The sequence below is a fragment of the Trematosphaeria pertusa genome, assembly GCF_010094035.1.
Source record: "Trematosphaeria pertusa strain CBS 122368 unplaced genomic scaffold BU26scaffold_3, whole genome shotgun sequence".
Lineage (NCBI taxonomy): Eukaryota > Fungi > Ascomycota > Dothideomycetes > Pleosporales > Trematosphaeriaceae > Trematosphaeria > Trematosphaeria pertusa.
Window position 1 is genome coordinate 2,697,720 of NW_022987214.1, and position 20,084 is coordinate 2,717,803.

At 53.6% G+C, this 20,084-nt stretch overlaps 8 protein-coding genes across 8 annotated transcripts; 5 read left to right on the forward strand and 3 right to left on the reverse strand.

Annotated features, from left to right (window-relative positions):
* Positions 1–1,311: 1,311 nt before the first annotated feature.
* BU26DRAFT_538415 (MFS general substrate transporter) lies at positions 1,312–3,275 on the reverse strand (the record flags this gene model as incomplete). Its single annotated transcript, XM_033831458.1, has 3 exons — positions 1,312–2,066; positions 2,116–3,087; positions 3,254–3,275. The coding sequence occupies 3 exons, from the start codon at positions 3,273–3,275 to the stop codon at positions 1,312–1,314; spliced, it is 1,749 nt and encodes a 582-aa protein (XP_033688761.1).
* A 1,660-nt stretch (positions 3,276–4,935) lies between these two features.
* BU26DRAFT_601816 (uncharacterized protein) lies at positions 4,936–8,102 on the forward strand (the record flags this gene model as incomplete). The annotated part of the gene is made up of 4 exons (XM_033835292.1): positions 4,936–5,337; positions 5,387–5,452; positions 5,503–5,598; positions 5,649–8,102. 4 exons carry the CDS (start codon positions 4,936–4,938, stop codon positions 8,004–8,006), a joined length of 2,922 nt encoding a protein of 973 aa, XP_033688762.1. The 3' UTR covers positions 8,007–8,102.
* A 268-nt stretch (positions 8,103–8,370) lies between these two features.
* Positions 8,371–10,440, forward strand: BU26DRAFT_601817 (HET-domain-containing protein; the record flags this gene model as incomplete). Its single annotated transcript, XM_033835293.1, has 2 exons — positions 8,371–9,010; positions 9,065–10,440. The coding sequence occupies 2 exons, from the start codon at positions 8,371–8,373 to the stop codon at positions 10,429–10,431; spliced, it is 2,007 nt and encodes a 668-aa protein (XP_033688763.1). The 3' UTR covers positions 10,432–10,440.
* Positions 10,441–10,740: 300 nt separating this feature from the next.
* On the reverse strand, positions 10,741–12,614 carry BU26DRAFT_516055 (S-adenosyl-L-methionine-dependent methyltransferase). The gene is made up of 5 exons (XM_033828234.1): positions 12,248–12,614; positions 12,074–12,197; positions 11,894–12,017; positions 11,379–11,842; positions 10,741–11,331 (listed from the first exon to the last, which is right to left on the reverse strand). The coding sequence occupies exons 1-5, from the start codon at positions 12,401–12,403 to the stop codon at positions 11,015–11,017; spliced, it is 1,185 nt and encodes a 394-aa protein (XP_033688764.1). The 5' UTR covers positions 12,404–12,614; the 3' UTR covers positions 10,741–11,014.
* Positions 12,615–13,241: 627 nt separating this feature from the next.
* On the forward strand, positions 13,242–15,277 carry BU26DRAFT_516056 (uncharacterized protein). Its single transcript, XM_033828235.1, has 5 exons — positions 13,242–13,509; positions 13,565–13,946; positions 14,000–14,117; positions 14,170–14,268; positions 14,336–15,277. The coding sequence occupies exons 1-5, from the start codon at positions 13,363–13,365 to the stop codon at positions 14,886–14,888; spliced, it is 1,299 nt and encodes a 432-aa protein (XP_033688765.1). The 5' UTR covers positions 13,242–13,362; the 3' UTR covers positions 14,889–15,277.
* A 1,353-nt stretch (positions 15,278–16,630) lies between these two features.
* BU26DRAFT_601820 (uncharacterized protein) lies at positions 16,631–17,096 on the forward strand (the record flags this gene model as incomplete). Its single annotated transcript, XM_033835294.1, has 2 exons — positions 16,631–16,927; positions 16,984–17,096. The coding sequence occupies exons 1-2, from the start codon at positions 16,720–16,722 to the stop codon at positions 17,094–17,096; spliced, it is 321 nt and encodes a 106-aa protein (XP_033688766.1). The 5' UTR covers positions 16,631–16,719.
* A 471-nt stretch (positions 17,097–17,567) lies between these two features.
* BU26DRAFT_561038 (uncharacterized protein) lies at positions 17,568–18,253 on the reverse strand (the record flags this gene model as incomplete). Its single annotated transcript, XM_033832866.1, has 2 exons — positions 17,568–17,799; positions 17,973–18,253. 2 exons carry the CDS (start codon positions 18,251–18,253, stop codon positions 17,568–17,570), a joined length of 513 nt encoding a protein of 170 aa, XP_033688767.1.
* Positions 18,254–18,391: 138 nt separating this feature from the next.
* Positions 18,392–19,999, forward strand: BU26DRAFT_561039 (uncharacterized protein; the record flags this gene model as incomplete). Its single annotated transcript, XM_033832867.1, has 4 exons — positions 18,392–18,683; positions 18,730–19,013; positions 19,064–19,188; positions 19,243–19,999. 4 exons carry the CDS (start codon positions 18,392–18,394, stop codon positions 19,997–19,999), a joined length of 1,458 nt encoding a protein of 485 aa, XP_033688768.1.
* Positions 20,000–20,084: the final 85 nt, after the last annotated feature.

Genomic DNA, 20,084 nt, shown 5'->3' on the forward strand with positions numbered 1-20,084 from the left:
CCAACCCTTCCAGACCCTCCTGACGGCCATGAACGCCTTCCGAAGAATCCGACTGCTCTGACGTGTCATCCTCTCGCACTGTGTCGTCTGGTCCTGTCTGTTCCACTCCATACTCCTCCATCAGCTCCTTCCAAGCCTTGTTCCGAAGCTCACGGGTAGCCTTCAAGAACTCCTTGAAAGCCTCGCCATCCACCCCACGCGACGTAACTTTCAGTTGGTTCTGAGGATGACGGACTCTTTCTGCTGGGCTAGGATTGCCTGACCCAAGCCCGCAATGTCGCCCGGGACGCAAGGGTGTCGTTCGCGGTCGTCAGACAGATGCTGGATCTTATGGTCGAGCTCATCGATGGCCTGCTGAGTGCAAGCCTCGTAATCGCCGAGATTGAGAATGCCTTCGAGGATGGTCAAGATGGGGGTGGCCCTGTGGTGATGGTACATAGTGAAGACAGCATCCATGATTCGCTTCGGAGGCAGTGATCGCGGTTTCTTGCTGGACTTTAAGAGCATCTCCACGGATTCCTTTCCAGGCATCTTGTCGGATAGTTGCGTATACGCAGGGTTGAGTATTGCTGGAGTGTGTTGAGTATTGGATGTGATGGGTTGTGCTGTGTGCGTGGATACCTTTATAACGTATCGGAGCCAACCTTGAAAGCACTAGGCAGTCTTTTGCTTTCCACTTGGTGCTATAGGTATCGCTCGTGCTCTTGGCCGATGCTTCTCTTTCACATAGCAACGTGTTTGCCCAGCCCGGGGTACTTGCGGGAACGCGGTATCATTTTAGGGATAGCGATCTGTGTCTGCGCGACTATTCCTTCGCTTCATCATCCCTCGCACTCAACGGATGAGGCTCGAGCGATTCCTGCCTCGGCCCGTAGCACCGGAAATTCACGCGGCTCGTAGCATATTGAAAGGCTCAAGGTGATGACAGTTAAAGGGATGGGATGATGCGAGGTGATGAGCGTAGAATCATCGCGGAAGTTTGATGAGAGGCTTATATAATATCAATCTAACCCCCTTTGCCCTAGCCTCCCTGATCCTGAAACGCGTGCCTTGACGCGTCAATATTCATCACCTCTGCATTGCCCTAGAGTAAGACACACCTTCGCGAAAGCTTCATTTCGAAATTCTTGGGCGCGAAGGCCGCATCAAGAGCGGCAGCAATGGCGGGCGTAAGCTGTGATGCCACGCCTCAGCAACCAGACACGCGACAAGAGATGGGAGTCTGGAATGTAGCAAGGACGGGTGATTACGATTCTTATTTATTATCTATACCCCCTCAGTCCAGGCTCTTCTCTCGATGGCATCCTGCCTTCAGACCTCCTCGTTCTTCCTGCCACCTAGAGTCGCGCTAACCCCTCCATTACCAGCTAAGATATTATCCACATTGGGACTCAGGATGGCTGCGATGACAGCGCATCCAGTGAAACCCAAGGATGCCAGGAATACCGTTTTAAAGGCCGCCGTATACGCCAACACGTTCGCCCGCGCGCCCGCTGCCTGGATAGCCGCCGTGAGGCCATGGACACCCTGAAACTTACCAGTCTTGAGTGCGGCCAAGAATGCTGGAATGCTCGAGGCTGGGAGACCAGCTTTCAAGAGCGCCTGCGGCACATGAGCCGGAATGGTGCTTGCAAGCCGAGTATTCAACGTGAGTGTAAAGATGGTGGAGGCAACCGATGCGATGCAGGTGCGGACGGCACCAGAAATCCCTGCAGCAGCTCCAATCTCTTGCTGGTCGTGGATGGTGACCAAGGTGTTAGTCATGGCGATCGTCTCCATCCATCCGAGAGCGTACGAACCGAGTCCGACAAGAACAATGGTGGGCGCCTTGTTATCCGGGTCCACGATAGATGCTGACGCAATCAAGGCACCCCCGACCACCGCTCCAGCAATGCACTGGTACTTCTGCTTCTTTACTCTCTTTGCGAACGCGCCGCCCATGATCTGGCCAGTGCACATGCAACAGCTGGGAATGATGGCGAGAGAGGCGCCGTACATGACGTCGCCTTTAGCCCAGACTCTCTGGCAGAGCTGAGGCCAGACGATCGCATTTGCGTAGTATATGCCTAATTCAAATCAGCATCTCTCACGCAACTTTGGGGTTTGAAGGCTCACCTGCACCAATCCCAGCGAGTATAGCAGAGCTCGCCCACCCTCGGTTCTTGAACAGACGCATCGGCACCAAGGGTTCCTTCAGCGGCGCGAAGGTCTCCCAGCAGAAGAAGCCAATAAGGGACAACGCTCCAATGACAATAGCACAGACCACGGAAGCCGATTTCCACGGGTAGACGCTGCCGCCCCAAGACAAACCGAGCAAGAAAAGCACCAGGCCAGCGGAGTAAAGCAGGACGCCGAAGTAGTCGAAGTTCTTCACCCATTCCTTCTTTTGCTCCCTCCGACCATGCTTGTCTTGGAAATCCGGCGGGAAGTAGAAGAAGAAGTACAACAGGCCAGACAATGCGTTCGCGCCCGTCAGGATGTAGAAAAATCCGCGCCAGCCGAGGCTTGACTGCGTGACGAACGACTGCGCTATTACGGGCGCGGTCGCCGAGGCGGGCAATTGGAAGATGTAAACGAGACCGTTGGCGATGTAGCGGTACTTCATGGGGACCAACTCAGAGATGGCGTAGTAGACAGACAGTTGGGTTGAAGCGGCAAGAGCCTTGATCGTAGCGCCTGCGATCAGCATGGGGACATTCTCTGCGAGAGCGCTGACGAGTGTGCCGATAGTAGCAAGAGTCGCACCGCCGATGAAGAACCATCGGCGCCCAAAGATATCCGTAACACGGCCGATGACAGTCAGGGCAACGGACAGCGCGATAGGGTGGATCAACGCAACCCAAGTAATGTTCGGATCCGGGCCGATATCCGCATTGATAGTCGAGAGAACCGGTGCCGCGTACGCAAATGCCGACACACCAGCGAAGAACCCGAGTCCGATGGCCATAACGGTAGCGATGAAGGTGGGACTGTAATAGTATCCCTTGGGCATGTTCGTATCGTCGGCGATGAATCCAGCGTTGTCCGTAACGAGCCGGCCGTCCTTGTCGCGGTGCACATTGCCATCGAAGGCATCGCCGTCCGCGTCTTCGAGCCGCACGTCGGCAATCTTCTCATCGGCAAAGGTCGACATGGTGGACGCTTTGCATGAGAATGTCGCGCAAAGGTTTGATGGATGCGGCAGTATGATCGATGTCCGCATGCAAGATATATCTATGCGAGTATCGGTTTCCTACACCCGCGGTGGCGGTACAGCTATTCCGGGGCCTCCGCATTGCGCCATACCATGGATGGATACCGCGATAGTTCCTATGGGGCCCGTTCGAGGCTCATAGCAGCGTAGTTGAGAGGGGTGTGGGAGATGGTGGGTAATCGAAGCTTGAAGGGTTGTGGCGCTCGAGCCAAGCCACTGATGACGCTACGTGACAGTGCATGAGAACGCGGGGTCGCTATACTTCTTTCAACCAACAACGGTCAGTATCCAGAAAACGGGTATCGCAGCAGTAGAATCTACGTGACGCTGCATCCCGGCACTCAGGTCTCGATGCGGGGTCCCCGGATTTGCGTATAGGCGAACACATGGACGCCAGGAGCCTGGATGGACAGTCCCGGGCATCTGGAGCCGGCCAGGCGAATAAAGCCCCCTGACATCGCATAGGGATCATTGCCGATGCGTGACTTTGCATGAGCGCCGGCTGCGAGTTCTATGATAGCTGGACATTATCGTTGCCGACCATACTCATGGCGTATGCTCGGAGACGGCCTGCATTATTGGAAGCCTCTGCCACGTTTTTCCCAACCTTAGGGTGCGAGGTGTATACATATCGAAACATCGCCCACAGCGGGAGTATGACCTATACTGGATACCTCTCGCTGAGGAAGCTACTTGCATCGCCTTTTGAGCCTGACCAATCCTTCCTGATATTCCTGGCCTAAGTGCCGGCAAGCTGATGTTATCAACTCGCAGGGCACTGGATTTGGACCGCATCAGACTGACTCCGCAGTATGGCTATTGCTGAGAGCGGCCCCATGTAAAACAGTGGTGATGGCAAGTCAGGAAATCGCGATTTCAGCAGTGGTCGATCGGGCGAAGGCTTGATGGTATCCCCTCACTAACTTTGGTGGACCTTCAGGCGCGTTCAAATATGCAAACTTTCCACAGAGTCAGCATCACCATACTCGCGACTAACTAATGAGCCCTCATTCGCTTCCACCAGGAGGGAGCGCCTCGTTACTGCGTATTGCATTTGCTTATTAGCCTTTGCTCATCTTTTCAGCGAGTGAAAAAATGGTGCAGATGCCGGAATAGGCTCAGTCGGTTCCCTCCCCAACTGCAGAGCATGTATTCCATTTTCGACATGTTTCTCTCGCTGTAGGTATGAAGGTCCGGCACGTGGTTTATCTCTAACTACAGCGCGGTTTTGCGTTCTGACAAAGAGTTATTCCAAGTTGGGCATTTCGATATCGGATTGAGGGGCTTGCAAAAGACGGGGGAGTGAACAGTAAGGCACCCGCCAGCTCATCCACAAGAGCGTCGCGCCGGTAATGGATATAATTAATCCAATTGCTCTTCCTTACGGGTGGCTAGATATTGCGGCCTAGGAGCGGGAAGGAGCGGGAAGCTGCGGAGGATGTTTCAGTAGATGGCTCGGGGAAGCCCTTCAGGTTCGGTAGCTGCCAGCCTGCCCTTTCACCTCACACATATCGCAAATTTCGCGAGCAAGAGTCTTATCAGCGACGTCATGGCTTGACCAGAAGCTACAAAACTGCAAACCGCACCGTCGACATTTCCTCACTCTGACATCCACCACACGCGCGCCTCTCCGCATCTGCAGCCATCAGCACCACCAGCGCGACTCTTAAGAACAACACACACCCACACACATTGCCATCGCGCAACGAGATTTCGAAACCCCCGAGCACGAAAAGCCCATAATGGACGCTATTTCGCAGCAAATTTCGGCGCTCACGCAGAAGGTCAACGTGTCGGAGGCGAAGAGCGACGCTTTCCACGCTGAAGTGCTTCGGCAACTCAAAGAACTCGGCGCTCAAGTGCAGCATCTCGCCAAAACAGTCAATTCTACGCAGGACTTCAATCCCCGCGACTCCACATACGGCTCGAAGCCCGGCACGCCTGAGCGCACTTCGCCGGAGCCTTCGACTGGCCTAGCACCGAACCCAAACTCAAGCCAGTCTACTCGCAGCGCAGCCCCAGACGCCCCCAAAAAGCCCCCTGATGCATCCGCTCCAGTGACCACCGCACGTTCCGGCGGGGATGCTCGCCCGTCATCCGACCTACCTTCCATCATATCCCCGATCCTGGGCGGCTCCAGCTCTGTAAGACTGCGCTGGGTGGTCCGTCAATAACCTACTAATATACTTGTAGAGGCCGCAAAAGTCACCAATACACGCTATGGCGAACACTCCCGTCAAGAGCAGCACAACTACTTTAGTAAGTCGAACACCTTTCGAAGTCAGAGACCGTCACTAATAGCTTCATAGCCCGCTCCTGTCCGAGAGCCTACAGCGGCGCCTGTGAGTCAAGGCAGGGCGAACAATGCAGCAGAACCCTCGCATCGTCCTGGCTCAAGTCTCCTGGTGAGTACGAGGGGAGGAATTGTGTTGTAGCATTTCCTAAGAATGACCAGGGTAATCAGCCCAGCCCGCGAGCCAATGCCAATACCAATGCCAATGTGCTCATTACGCCCGCAACTTTGACGCCCTCCAAGAAGCCTGATGCAAAGTCGACTGGTGCCGGGGGACTCGCCGACAAGGATGCGCCCCAGCAGGGCTCTACCGCAATGGCACCGACAGCTCCGGCGTTCAGCCCATCCCCGCAAGCTCCAAGCGCGAAAAGTACCGCTGAGGCAAAGCAGACGGAGAAGAGACCGGGTTACGATCCGACACTTGCAGGCGTAATCAAAGCTTCCAAGAAAGACTCACAGTCTGCCGACCAACACTCCACGTCCCTCGAAAAAGCGCCTCCAAAACCGTCCGAACAAGCAGGACAAACGGCACTATCGTCAACGAACAAGGCGCAGGCAAGCAGTCGAAAGGATGCGACCCTGCAATCCCAGCCCCGGTCGGCTACTCCTACTGGAAGTTCTCACTCCAGGACGAAAGAGGTTACCAATCTGTCGCAAGTTCCACGAAATCCACCGCAGAACGCAAATACCGCGCAAGCTTCGTGGGCGGCCCCTTCACAGCAGCTTCGCGCACAGAGCCAGGAGCAGTTCCGCAGAGAGTTCAAGCACCAGAATTGGAAAGCTCGCGAGGACAACGCACCAAAGGCCGACCTCTTGAACGCAGAGGACCTTGAGCGATTCGTTCTCGCCTACGAGGAGAGGGTTTATCAGGACAGCAAGGAACGTTCGATCGACTATGCGGCAAATGTAGAATCCCGACGAGATTGTATGGCACAATTTACCGTCTCGCAATGGGTCGAAACGGTTCGGACGATGATCAAGCCACACCTTAGGGGCGAGGACCCCTCCGTGGAAGGCGCTACCGTCTATAAACAACCGCGAGATGGCAAACAAACGGATGCCCAAAAGTCCTCCGAAACCCAACAACCAGATCCGCATCAGCAGCAGAAGAGGACCAGTAATGGCGTCGAAGAGACTGGTGGGATTATGATTATAAGGGCCGCTCTGCGCAGTGGTTACAAAAACCAGATCGACCAACTCTGTCACGAGCACAACTCGAAGGTCCAGAAGAACCCACAGCTCCAAGGAGCCATCCTCTCTGATGCTAGACTCAAGCGCATTGGGGAGCTCGTCGAAAACCAGCAGTTTGTAGAGTGCTGCAGGAGCCCAAGAGAGTATGAAACTCGCATGGACGCACAGATCGCCTGTATCGAGCGGCTCTCTATCACGGAATGGACCACGGAGCTTCAAGACAATCTGTTGCCTCTCTTGATGCGAGAGGAGAAAGAAGCCGAAGAGGAGCAGGCCCGTATCAATGCATGGCAGACTGAGGAGCAAGAGCAGGAGCAAGAGCAGGAGCAGCATCTAAATCCGGATAGTGACGGCCAAATGGAGGGTCTACAGGCTGAACCACCACCACTTGGCCAAGCAGCCCAAAGCAATCCTCAGGGCAACGACGATCTGCAAAATGGAGAACCTCAGAGAAAGCCACCCTCAGACGAAGAGCTCGGTGCTCTACGAGAACACGTCGAGAACGCGTTCCATGCGCAGATCCAGACCATGAACAGCCAGCTCCCTGCTTTTCAGCAGCTACGCAACCCTGAATTGATCCTCGAGGTTGCATCTCAGTGGGAGATACAAATCTTCACGGAGAACGTCCAGGATTTCGAGAATTGGGATCATCTTGAAGTGTACAAGAAAGCCGCAGACGGACTGTGGAATTGGTTCCAGCAGACGACACAGGCCGACTACATCAAGCGCACCCAAGAGATGCTACAGAAACGGTGCGCGGAAGATGAGGAGCTCCGAGAGTTGGTGGAGAAAGACAAGAACTACGGGGGTTCCGAGGCGAAGGCCACCGGAGGAGATGCGAGGATCAGCACTCCTTCCGCGCACCCGCAAACCGTCCCCGAGAACGTCGCGCAGTTTGAGCTTCCCGCTTTGACGCCCAAGGGCGAAGCATTCCCCGAGCTCAGCATCGCACCGGATCTCCGCGTCCATGCGCTTAGCTCTCTCCACCGTCTCTTCCGCGCCAACAACGAGAGGGCTAAACAGGCCCAGAAGACCTTCCTGAACGACGAAGACCTCGTCGAGATGGTGCATGCTGTGGAAAACAACATAATGAAGCGCATTAGGGACGAGGTGACGAAGTCCAACGAGTACGTATCAGTGGATGAGCAAGAGCGTCAATATCAGCAGCGCCATGCGTCACGCGAGGGCGAGTACAGTCAAGCGCACTTCTTCGAGGAGAAGGTCAGGTTTTTCCTTAGGACTGTGAAAGGCCAACCTGCTCGGGGAAGCGCGCAGAGGGGGGCGGGTCAGGAGGTTTCCCGGGGAGCGGATGTGCTGATGGTGGATTGAAAGCCGGCAGGAGGTGCTGGACCCCACATGATATGGCTTCGAGAGGATGACCGGTTCGGCATCCAACATGGACATGGATTGATTGATGCATTTTCTCTTGTTTTACGGTAAGGCGCGATTGTGCCATTAGGATAGCCTGTTAGCAAGAATGCCAGGAATAATCCAGTAAACTTATCTCTTCTATCTGTGATTTCCTATCTTCTTTTCATTTGTCGAAGCTCTTCGTTTCGTTTATCCATCACCGGAGAGAGGCGCAGCATGTGGCGGTGGCAGTGCCAAGGCTGCAACTCAGCCTTTAGGCCACTCCGCGCCAGCGCCGCTGCCTCACGCTTCCCTTCCATTTCTTCACCATCACGAATTCAACATGTCTTCTTCGAGTACACTAGAGCCGTACCAGCATAGGCCGTTGACGGACACCCGGTCGACTCGCGTCCTTTTGCTGGAACCCGCCCATACTAACGATGCGCCACTTCGGTGCAGCCTTGTCGAAATCAACCTGGATACATTTGACGAACGCACCCAATCCTATGCTGCTCTTTCGTATGTTTGGGGCTACCGACATGGAGATCGAGAGATCGTCTGCGAAGGAAAGTCGCTGCTAGTCACGCGCAACTGCGAGGACGCTATGAGAGCACTCCGGCTACGCGTGGAGCCGCGGCATCTGTGGATTGACGCTATCTGCATTGATCAAAAAGACGACGCGTACGCTGTTAATGAGAGGAGTGGCCAGATAAGTCTGATGGGGGAGATCTACCGAACAGCCGCACATGTGCTCGTCTGGTTCGGCCAGGGAACCCAAGAGATATTTGAGGCCTTAGAACATTTAAAGAAAATTGACAAATACAAAAAGAGAAAAAGGGAAAGCGACGTGCTACCGCTCTCGCTGCAGCCCCCCTGGAGATCTCTCCCCAAATTGTTGGCAGCAGGGGCCATTGATTACCTGAGACGGCCCTTTGGGGCGTGGATGTCCAGCAGACATACTGCACAGTTTAAGAGATTATATGGTCAGACATCTGGGGAGAGACAAAGGCTTCAGTCAAGTGGCTAACAGTCGGCAGATAACGGCCATCTTCAGGCAATATTTCAAAACGAGTGGGCGTTACGAGTCTGGACTATTCAAGAAGTAGCGTTCGCTCGAGTTTGTAGCATCATCTTCGGCCGCAAAGATGGTGGCTTTTACTTGATTTCATTCGACGATTTCTACGTTCTAACGGGCGGGGGAGGGGCAGTGGCGGACCCCGAGATAGTAGGCTACACTTTGAGTCTATTATTCAAGAAGTACTTGAGGATTGAGATCCAGGCCCACCTGCGGGAGCCTCATGCAAGCAGCACAGATGTGGACGCAATGCTTCGCGTCATGCAGCTACTATCGTATATGAAGACTACAGAAAGTAGGGATATGGTTTATGGGATATATCCCATCCTTAAGGCATTTGGTGTCGAACTTTCACCGCCCGATTACACGAAACCAGTTGAAACGGTCTACGAGGACATGACACGATCGCTCATCAAGTCGACACAGTGCCTTCAGCCGCTTCGTTATGCTGCCGCAATGGATCGGCAATCGTTACTTCCGTCCTGGGTCCCAAACTGGGCTGGGAACAGACAATCATTTCTGGTGCTTGCGAGCATTGAAACCGGAGGTTTTCAAGCCACTGGAGGAGGCTCACCCGTAGCGGAGTTTCCAGCCATGGGGCAAATTTCCCTTCACGGTCGACAGATCTGCCAAGTACATAGGCGCGCGAGTCGAGATTGCGCTGGACCTAAAGATACTGGAAGCGCCAAAAACCCTGAATTCTGGCACGCCGACTTCATACTAGCCTGGCGGGAGTGGCTTTTCGTGTCCGGCATCCTCAATGCGACCTCCAAGAATTACAGCGATTATGGCGCGCTCCTTAACGCGCTCTCCTTAGGGACCTGTGCGAGCGCCAAGAGATTGGAAGCATTCAAAGTGTTCATTTCAGTTCTCCAATATCCGCGAAACTGCGAATACGACCTGGGAGCCGCCGCATCAGTGGTCTCTAAATTCAGGGAGCAGGCAATTGGCGCTGAGTATCACTGGACCGACGATTTCTACAACGGCTTGGTAATTGATCAAGCCCTCCGTACACCCCGCAATAGTGGAATTGTCAGGAAGGCCCTGCCGCACGCGATGGAAATACAGCAACTAGTCCAAGACATGCAAGTATGGACCTTCGATCGAGCGTTCTTCCTCACCGAACATGGCGACATGGGCATGTGTTTCCCCACCATACGAGAGGGCGACATATTAGTACAGTTCTACGGTGCAGGGGAACCGTTTGCCCTGAGGCCCATTGAGGGATACTACATTCTCATAGGTCCAACCTATGTTCACGCATTGAAAGATTTGGATCGGCCATCCGAGGACGACCTAAGATCGATGGAGAAGTATACGCTCATTTGAAACTTGGGATTTGGACAGCTTTGCAAGCAGAAAAGACCCGATTCTCAGACCCCGGTCGCGGTGTCGAGTCAAGGTACTCCTCGCCCAGATGCGAATCTCAAATGCGATCGGCATAATAGGCACCTCGGTGAAGGTGCTTCTTCAGCAAGTTACCTGTGTTATCATCCCCAGCTACAGTTACTCCAAATGATACGACACTTGCAGCTGGAAACTCACCCAGGCCGCCTGATGCCGCTTGTAAATTCCCGCCAGCAATTTCACTGTTGAGAGCAAAGCCGTGGCCATCTTGCCAAGACGAACTAGGTCTCCGATTGTACTGCTGGAAGCGACTCTTGGGCATCCGTTGATGAACCGAGGGCGTCGTCTACCAGATATAATCATCCAGGAATGAGGGAATAAGGAGCCTGCCGGATTGATTTGTAGACTCGAAAAGGAGTGCACATGGGAAACGCAACGCAAGCGGGCAGCCCGCAAAGAGCATTTACTGGTGTTGCGCCGAATACGAACCACTGAGCGCGGTTTAGCCCAACATTCCCTACTTCATCCATTGTTTCAATGCACTTGATGTATACGTCACTCCCACTCATTCCTTAAGGCTGGTTACGATTATTCCCGTCCCATCCCCGGGTGGAGGATAAAATCCTTCTATCTCCAAGCCTGCCTTGCTCAAAAGCTCCCGCCATTGAATCTCTGATCTCTCCATTGCCGATAACATCGCCATCATTTCCATATCCCACATAGCCGGCAATAGCGGGCATCCTGTCGGTGGAAGAATGAAGTCCTCGATGATGAGGTTTGAGTATCCCTTCCTCATAACTGAGGTCACGTTCTTCAGGATGATGAGGCATCTCTCGTCTGACCAGTCGTGCATGATGAACTTCATGTAGTAGAGGCGGGCACCTGCATAGATCTTAGCGGAGACAATATGTGGGGGTGGGTGACCATACCTGGCATCACCTGGTCCTGGAAGAAGTTGAATTGCTTCTTCTCCACTCCCTCTCCCAGCGAAAGTGTCTTATCATTCACAACATGCGGGAGATCATGCAGTACATATCGGCCAGGGTACTCAGAGAACTTCTGCTTGAAAGCGAGAAGATCATGCCCTCTGCCTCCCGCAACATCCACATACAGTATATCATCCTCCCTGACAGGCTTCGTCGCATCATCTAGCAGCCTCTCCTTCACCGGAAACCAGTCCACCCAGCTCGGCCGGCTCCCGCGATCTGCTTCGAAGAACGTCTGGAACGAATTCTGCAGCTTCGGCTTATCCGCCATGTACGTGAAAAGGTCGACCTTGGGAGTGTTGAAGCCGTATTGGAAGGGCCCGTCGGCTTGCTCAGAGGGGTTCTTGTAGCCGGTTTTCTCGAGGTACTCCGGAAGGCTTGCGAAGGACTTCATGCCGCCGTCGAAGCTGTACTAGACTTTAGGAATCCCCAAAGTGGAAGGAGTGGATGCTACTCACATTGCTTCGACGAGTCCAGCGACGGGCCTCGTAGCGAGCGCCTTCGTGAGCGCGTTGGCAGCGTAGGTGGATACATCTGGTTCCGCGACGTATCCAGCGGCGGTCAGGACACGGAGCAGTCGCTCTGGACGCGTGTCAGTAAATCGTGATACCTCTTGGGCAGAGAAAGTAGTCACACACCTAGTAGGATTTTGTCCGCATTCGTGGCTTCGGCCAGCTCTGCGGAAGTCACATTGCCCCTTTCCACGATGAGGCTGAAGACGCCGAGCTCAAGCAATGTCCTCATGCACATGAATTGCGATGGCTGTCTGGGCGTTAGAAGAACGAAACCGCGGCTGGGTCCTATTGACGTACCCAGTATGTAAGCTTGGTGATCGCATCTTCGGGCTTCTGCAGCGCAGTGATGAGCTTCGTCGCAGCCTCGATAAGAGCTATACGCTGGCCCTCAGGAATATTCCCGTTAGCCGCGAGCGCGGCTGCGGACTCAATTGCGTGCTGTAGGTTTGTCATGGCTGACCGAGGATGCTGAGTTGGACCGGGAGGGACCGGTAGGAGGCTGGAGAAGAGAGCTGAACCCTGTGCAAGAGATCGCTATTTGCATTGCTTTTTCTCTCTGATTTGGATTTAGTTTCGGCATGGTCATTCCCGCGGAGGGTTGGCTTGGCTGCGGTGTGGCGTGGCTCCTTCGGGACGGAGCTACATGAAGAGACGTTCAGAGTCTCCACACCAGCTCCACTGAAGCGCAGCCCTGAAGACATTTACGAGTCAGTTAGGTTGCGCCATTCGTGTTCACCGACGAGTGAGGATTGACGATTGCAACGCCTTAACTTTATAAGGAACTGTGCCATATACCGACCACATGCCGTCTCCGCTGCAGCAGTTTGCATAGAGACGCACATTTCTGCAGGGAAGCAGAGACGCACTCAATGCTTTTACGTGCGCCACCAGCGTAGAAAGTGCTATCAAAGTGCTCTGCGAATTACCTGGAGGATTTATTTCCGACAACACTAGAGCTCGAGCTCGATGGGTAGAGCCGTAGTGCAGCCGAAGGCGGTTTGGGCCGCGACGCGTGTTGATCCAATAGGAAGTTTCCCCGCCAGGATCGCGGAGCGCGTGCCGTGTCTGGGCGCCAGACTGCCCAATAAGACAAAGCAACAAGGCATGGAATCGATTCCTACAGCCCCTGTTACCACGTCTACGGGCTCACAAGTCGGTTCAACGGCTTGCACACCACGCCTATTCGTACGAAACGAGGGAAGCCTGGTCTAGTCCGGATCTCACCGACTCGACCACCCGCGGCATGTGCCATCCCCACCGTACCCCGTAGTTGGGCTTTTTAGGGCGCCGCGTCGTATCCTGCGGTTCCTGTGTTCCAAGGTTCGATTTAGACCCGCCGGCGTATCGAGGAGCCTTGACGTTCTTCAAGATTTCGAGGTGAGGGACTCCGCCTCTCATTGAAGGACTTCAGGATGGTCGATAGCTACCAAGACCAACTTAACCAGGTTGGCTGGAGCCTTTGCGCCATCTCGCTCATTGTCACGCTGGGTCGTTTCTATTGTCGGATATGGGTTATTCAAAGATTCGGCTGGGATGATGGATTCATGTTATTCGCAATGGTAAGTGGGAGGTCGAGAATCGGGTTCAAGGAGAGCACTCTAACGAGTCCAACAGGCCGCCGGCCTCACAATGACGATCCTAGTGAGCATTGGAGTACACTACGGTTACGGTTTACATCTAGCGTCCATCACCGACCCCTACTCGCAAGAGCAAGCGCTCAAATATACCTACATCGCGCCGTCCGTCTCCGTGGTCGCATCTACAGCCGGCAAACTGTCGATGGTGTTCTTCCTGATACGACTTCTGGGCCATTCAGCGAATAATTCACACCGTTGGTTTCTGTTTTCAGTTACTGCCGTCATGGTCGGACTGAATATCTTCGTCATCGGCGTTCTTCTCGGTCAATGCTCCCCGATGGAGAAGAGTTGGAAGCCTACAATGCCTGGGACGTGCTTGCACCCCAACTTCCTGGATTATGGTGGGAGAATTCAAGCAAGTCAGTTTGCCAATGATCCTGGGAGCTCATACGGACTCTGACGAACCTTTTAGCCTGGAATGCAATTATGGATCTGGTCACTGCGGGTTTCCCGGCATACATGGTTTGGAGGTTGCAGATGAAGAGGAGTACAAAATGGGGACTGACGTTCCTTATGGGCGGAGGCATATTGTAAGTCATGCAGCTTGAGCAGGAAAGTTGCGCAGCTAACCTATCCAATTAGTGCCGCAGCTGCCACACTTGTCAAGGTGTACTACATGCGGGACCTCACCAAGCTTACCGACGTCACTTACGCGTGGGGCCCAATTTCAATCTGGTATATGTAAGTCCAACCCGCCGTCCCGTCTGAATCCAAACCAGAGCCGATCCATAACCGACACCTTTTCTAGGGCCGAAGTCTTCGTCCTCATAATAACCGGCACAATCCCCACCCTCAAGCCCCTGTGGTCGCGACTACGGGGGAAAATACCTAGCTTAGGCTCCTACGTCGGCTCGAAGCCATCCGGGGGCCGCTCCTCCAACCACCCCTACGGGAACTCCTCCAGCGGCGAGGCCATACGAACGAACACCTCGAAAGGCCTGAAGGGCTTTGGCTCGCGAAACCGCCCCGGCAGCGTCACCATCGCGCTCAACGAAATCGATGATTTGACAAGAAGGGAAGCCGGTTCCAGTTCGGAGTCTATACTGCCGAAGGATCAGCAGGCCCGGCACACGGAGGGGGAGTTACAGGCGCAGCACTCCAGCGCTTCGGGCATATCAAAGGATTCATCCAAGGGAAGTACACGGGACTCGCCGACCTTAGGGCCGAGGCCTGATCCGAAAGTAATCGCGCCATCGGGCCATCGGATACCAGAGATCCGCGTGGAGAGGAATTTCTCGGTCAGTTACGACGAGAATAAGGGCCTCGAACCGGTTGTGGAGACGCATTACAAGTTCCCTTGACCCGGGCACCCTCCAGGAAGGGGCAACGTTCCTTGTTTATGAAAACGATTCATACGTTCGGAGTACGGCTGGGTACAAATGTGAACGTGAATCTTGGAAGGACCGTCCGGGAGTCTGCGTATGGCGTCAATTCTAGGGCCTAAACCGGAAAAGGAACATACATATGAGCGCGATTTATAAGGCATACCTAGGTACCTTTTGTTCTTAATCTATCCTGCTTTTCTATAACTATCGCCATGAATAAATAGGAATGACATGAATACAGGTCCGAATATCAGTGAAAAGCCCTGACAAGGGGTACCGAGCCCATGGAATGTATCCGGAACCTTTCTGCCCGGACGACGAGGCCATTCATACCACTTTGGAGGAAAGTGCCTGGAGGCATGGCCTAAGCGATCCGATCGGGCGAGGACATGCCCTACATGCCACGGAATCCCTTTCAATGACCTTGTGCGATTGGGTTTTGCTCTTTCACGTTTTTCTTATTCCGGAGACCATACTTGAGGGGCGCGACCTAGGACTGATGTTGAAGAGCTTCGGCGAGAGACTGCTTCCTCTTTTGACGAGGAGATAGGAAGTCAGGCCAATAGATAGCAATAGCTTACATCCACCTCAGGCCAGCAGTGACCCGAGCAATTTAGATTTTGTCGTCTAACATCGAGAGGAACAGCAATGACTCTGTCGCGGGGCGGTTGTGATTTTAGCGCACTAGTTAGAGAGTAACATCACATGAAAAATGTCCATGTCGAGCACTGAGCCTGCAACGGCGTCTTCGTTGTAGCGACGGAAGAGGAAGTCTCCCTAGGTGAAGCACGAAGATCTTTAGGAGAGGGGCATATGGAGAGAGCGCAAACGGCGGATACCAGTGGCAGCTTACTTCCTTAATTCATACTCCCATACTCCAATAGCAATGGCCGACGTAGAGGTTCACTAGTGTCGATCACCTCGCATGCAAGTCGCCGGAAGAGGAAATTCTCAGCCCGCCAACCATAAGCACTCACAACCCTAGCATAATGCCTCGAATAATCCGGCATACCGTATTCGCAGCATTCGTACCCGACGTGGAGAAACGGGGCGCGATCGTCGCGAGGCGTAATTAAGCTTGCTAAGCTTTGCGGATCTGGGGAACGAATGCAGGTACGCTGGTGCAAAAACGCTAGGGCTTTTGCCCAATTTACGATGCGCATCTATTGACTGGGTCGTGTAGTATCATCTCCTGTGTTAGCGTAGACTTCGGGACGTATGAGCTACCTACACAGAGGCTCCGTTCGATCCAAAGCTTCGAGTGGCCAATATTTCCTTGCATGAGCAACGCCAATTCCGAGAAAATTGTTGAGAACCCCTGAAAGGAGATCTAATTCTCTGACGTGAGGCTGAAAGGCTGAGAATAACCATCCTGCGAGACACGACATGTGAGGCCGCTAGCTATACCTGGCATCTACCTACTCAGGACTTAGAGCATCGATGCGTGTTTCACAGTACATGCCGTCAAAACATGTGTTTCCTCACTTTTTACGTACGAAGGTAGATCATTTGGCCATTGTGGATGGCGCGAGGCTGGACGATCAAGGCGCTGAGGGCTGAGTTTAGATTAAGCCGAGGGTAGGTATGTGCGACCTTCAGCCCGGTTGCTATCCAGTGGAAGACAGAATTAGCATTCGCCAGATAAGGCAACATCGACCGACTCTTTAGGACGAACCTTCAGCATTCAAAATGTACAAAGGCAGCGCGAATGCGTCGCCATCCTCTTCTCCACCACAAGCCACCACTACTCAGCTCCAACAACCCCAACACAAGCACATTTCACCCAATCCCCAAACAAACATCCAAAATGAAGTACTTCACCGTCTCCGCCCTCCTCGCCCTCGCCTCCCTCGGGGCAGCCGCCGACTTCAAGCTTGAAACCTGGAGCGGCACCGACTGCAAGAACGGCGACCACCTGACCTGGTCTGCTCCCAAGCACGTCGGCCCTGGCTCCTGCCAATTCATGGCGAATGTCAAGAGTTTGAAGGTGGACAGTCTCTTGTCGCACTGCACTGGTAAGAAGGGCCTAAGATGGAGCGAATGAGAGTCGAGTGGGCTGACTGAGACACAGCAACGGTGTATACTGATGCAAATTGCAGCAAGAATGCTAAGGCTGCTCGAGTGGGACAGTGTGTCCAGTTTGGCGGGATGATGAAGTCGTTTTCTGTGGACTGCACGGCGTAAGGGGTGGTCTTTTGTATGGATCGGGTGTTGAGGGTGGGAGGTCGAAGGGACATCGTCTGGCCGATTGCAAGGCAGCTCTTCCGTGGAAGGCTATGGAGGGGCATTTCTGCTGTCCGTTCGTTACTAGTGCTGAGCATTGAAGTTGTATGCTGGTCTTTCGTCACCAATGAAGCTTCATCTGGTTTAAATTGAATTCCAAAGTTTGACCGTGGGGTTCGTGGCTGTTGTCGTAGTGACCTTGCCACAGTTGTGGAAGGAGCTATGGTCTTCACTACGAGCGGTTGTTTTCGCTTCGCTGCGCTTCGAAGCGATTCCCTAACGAACGCCAGAATTTGGCTGAGACTTACTATCCCCCGCTCAATTACAAGCTCAAATTCGCTTCCATATTCGTTCTGTCGGGCTATTGTACCATGGTAATTGCGTTTCTCAGGCTTGTTCTTGCAATTTGTCTCCCGGGTTACCGCTCCCCTCTTAGTCTCGCAACCATGAGAGTGTCTTTAAGGGTTGCGAAAGCAATATCATCTGACAGAGAAATACACCACCGAGTTCTTCTTCATCAGCGCAACCATGACAGTTGCTAAGCCAAGTCGGCTTGAACCTGTCGAGGGCGGCGTTGACTCTCCGGACGAGTGAAGCAACCGGATCGTTCTTGTTCTCGTCAAATTTGCGGACAAGCAGGAGCATTTGGCGTTGATTCTGCAAGCTGCGTTGAAGTACATTAGTCAGCCCTACGAACTTCGACCTCAAGCTTCGACCCGGAGCGGAACCGGAGACAGATGATGAGCTGGCGCAAACGGCAGGCGAAATATCAAGATCGAGGCAGTATTCGACTCTGTGAGGGCCGCTGCAGTGCTATTTGCGCTTGATCATCCTCACCGGGAGGGAGCTATGGAGGACATGGATGCGACGAAGTGACCAAAACGGTGCGCGAAGATCTTCCGGGCTACGCTTACGACTTTGTCTATTTGAATCGAATGGGCGATGGCGGTATTCTGGAGGGCGACGACCATGGGAAATTTGACGTTGGAGGTACGCGAATCGAGGGATACTTTCTGTCTGACAGATCCAGCTGAGGTGTCATCGAAGATGATTAACCCAGGGAAACGCGACGACCGAGCCATGATCGCCTCATGCCTTTCCTTATGAATGCTAGTCATTGCAGGGGAATCGATTCTGGCTTATGTCGAAGGGTAAGCGCTAGCTGACGACTCCACTTCTAGTTTGCCTCACTGATGACTTACTCTCAATCGCTACGAACCTCCAGTCTGCTTCTTGGGCAATACGCATTCATCGAAATGTTCCAGTTTGTGACCGCGGCTCATCCGGGGGGCACTAAAGGGAAGGAAGAGCAAGGCTTGATCAGAAGACATGCGATACGCGTTGGCATCCAGCGTAAGAGAGAGGCAAACGCGCAAAAAAACCGAAATTTCCTCCCGGTTGAAATCGACATTAAGACAGGCCGCCCAGTAAAGAGAAAGCAGGCTGCTTGTGCAACGGCTCTTACGAAGCCGATAGCCGTGAGCCGCTTAGATCCGTTCGACTCGCTACCCGGGAACGGAGAGCGGCTGCGCACGCTGATGCGGCAAAGTGAGTGGAGCACCCGCTTCTGTGAGTCGGAAGTAACATGAAACAGAATCGGCGAAGCATGCGGGCGAGCCGGTGTTTTGCGTTGGAGAAGCCGGCAAGATATTCTTCCAAGGAATGGACACGATCTTCCGAAGCGCCTTGTCCGACCCCACACTTTTCCATGCGCTCTCGCTCATTCTAGCTTTGGCGGCGAATAGAGACGTTCCAAATGTAGAGTGTCTCAGGCACCGTGGAGCAGTGCTCAAGAATTTGAGAGCGCGAATGAGCGATCAAGCGCTAGTGCCGCAAGTTTCGACGCTCTCAGCTATGCTTCTGCTGATCGGTTATGAGGTCCGCATACTGAGAACCACGCGTAGGAATAGAGCTGACGGAGTATCTAGTACCGTGTCGACGGGTCCAATGCGAATAGCATCGCGATTCACATTCGCGCAGTTAACGACGTGGTCAATCTGACGAAAGCATCCAACGTCGCCATTTCCGAGGTAATAGGGCGAGCTCTATTCTGGTGAGCTTCTTCCGCACATTACCAATCCCGAAATGGCGTTGACCTTGTGCCCAGGCAAGACGTGTATAGCTGTCTGTTCGTCGGTACGACTCGTCTGCTGTCGCACAGGGAATATGCCGGATTCCGTTGCATACGAGACCCCGGGCTTTCTTTAACATATATACTCCCATCAGGGTTTTTGCCGATTGTACCCAGCCTTCCTTCCGAGTTCGGTGTCCTGCTCGAGGATCTCAGTGCGCTCTGTTCCTTCGTCGATACTCGTTTTGGACCCAGCGCCGTGCCTATCCACGAGTTTCCGATCGATGATTTCCAGGCTTGCATTGAATCTCGAATTGTTGATCTTTTGAGTGAGTCAAGGTCCTCCAAGGAAGCCAACCCAATCTACCAAGCGTGCCTCTTCGCGGCGTTCCTGTGCACGTACAAATTATCGACCGGTATATGGGAGGGCTGCTTCATTCCCGAGTTCTGCGCTACCCAGGCACTAGAGCTTGTTTCGAGCACAAAAGATGACCCGATATGGGGAAACAATAGGGAACTCCTGTTATGGCTGCTCTTCGTGTGCGGAGCTCTCGCCGAAAGACGTCCGATTAGACTCCGAGCGATGGTAATGATCCAGAGCCTCTTTCGGGACCAAGTCGAAGGAGTGCACGAAGAGTGGATCAGATTGGAGGGAAGGCTTAGGACGTTCATCTGGTCGCAACATGCTATGGAGCGGAGATATCGGTGGTTCTGGGAAGAGATGTACCCGGAAAAGCGGGTGAGCAAGGTTGAGGCTCTCTATCACGATGTTGCAATGCGACATGCTCCCTGAAAGAGAAGCTAGAGCATTAACTTGATGGAATGGAATGAGATTGTCGTCTGGATGAGATGGAGAGATGATAAACTGATGGTGGAGA

Bases quoted from the DNA above. Each gene is read 5' to 3' on its own strand.
- BU26DRAFT_516056 (XM_033828235.1), top strand. From the start codon at position 13,363: ATGGTCGATAGCTACCAAGACCAACTTAACCAGGTTGGCTGGAGCCTT. The intron at 13,947-13,999 runs GTCAGTTTGCCA...CGAACCTTTTAG, and splicing joins TGGTGGGAGAATTCAAGCAA to CCTGGAATGCAATTATGGAT. The intron at 14,118-14,169 runs GTAAGTCATGCA...CTATCCAATTAG, and splicing joins CTTATGGGCGGAGGCATATT to TGCCGCAGCTGCCACACTTG.
- BU26DRAFT_516055 (XM_033828234.1), bottom strand. From the start codon at position 12,403: ATGACAAACCTACAGCACGCAATTGAGTCCGCAGCCGCGCTCGCGGCT. The intron at 12,018-12,073 runs GTGTGTGACTAC...ACACGCGTCCAG, and splicing joins TGCGGACAAAATCCTACTAG to AGCGACTGCTCCGTGTCCTG. The intron at 11,843-11,893 runs GTGAGTAGCATC...AGTCTAGTACAG, and splicing joins GCTGGACTCGTCGAAGCAAT to CTTCGACGGCGGCATGAAGT.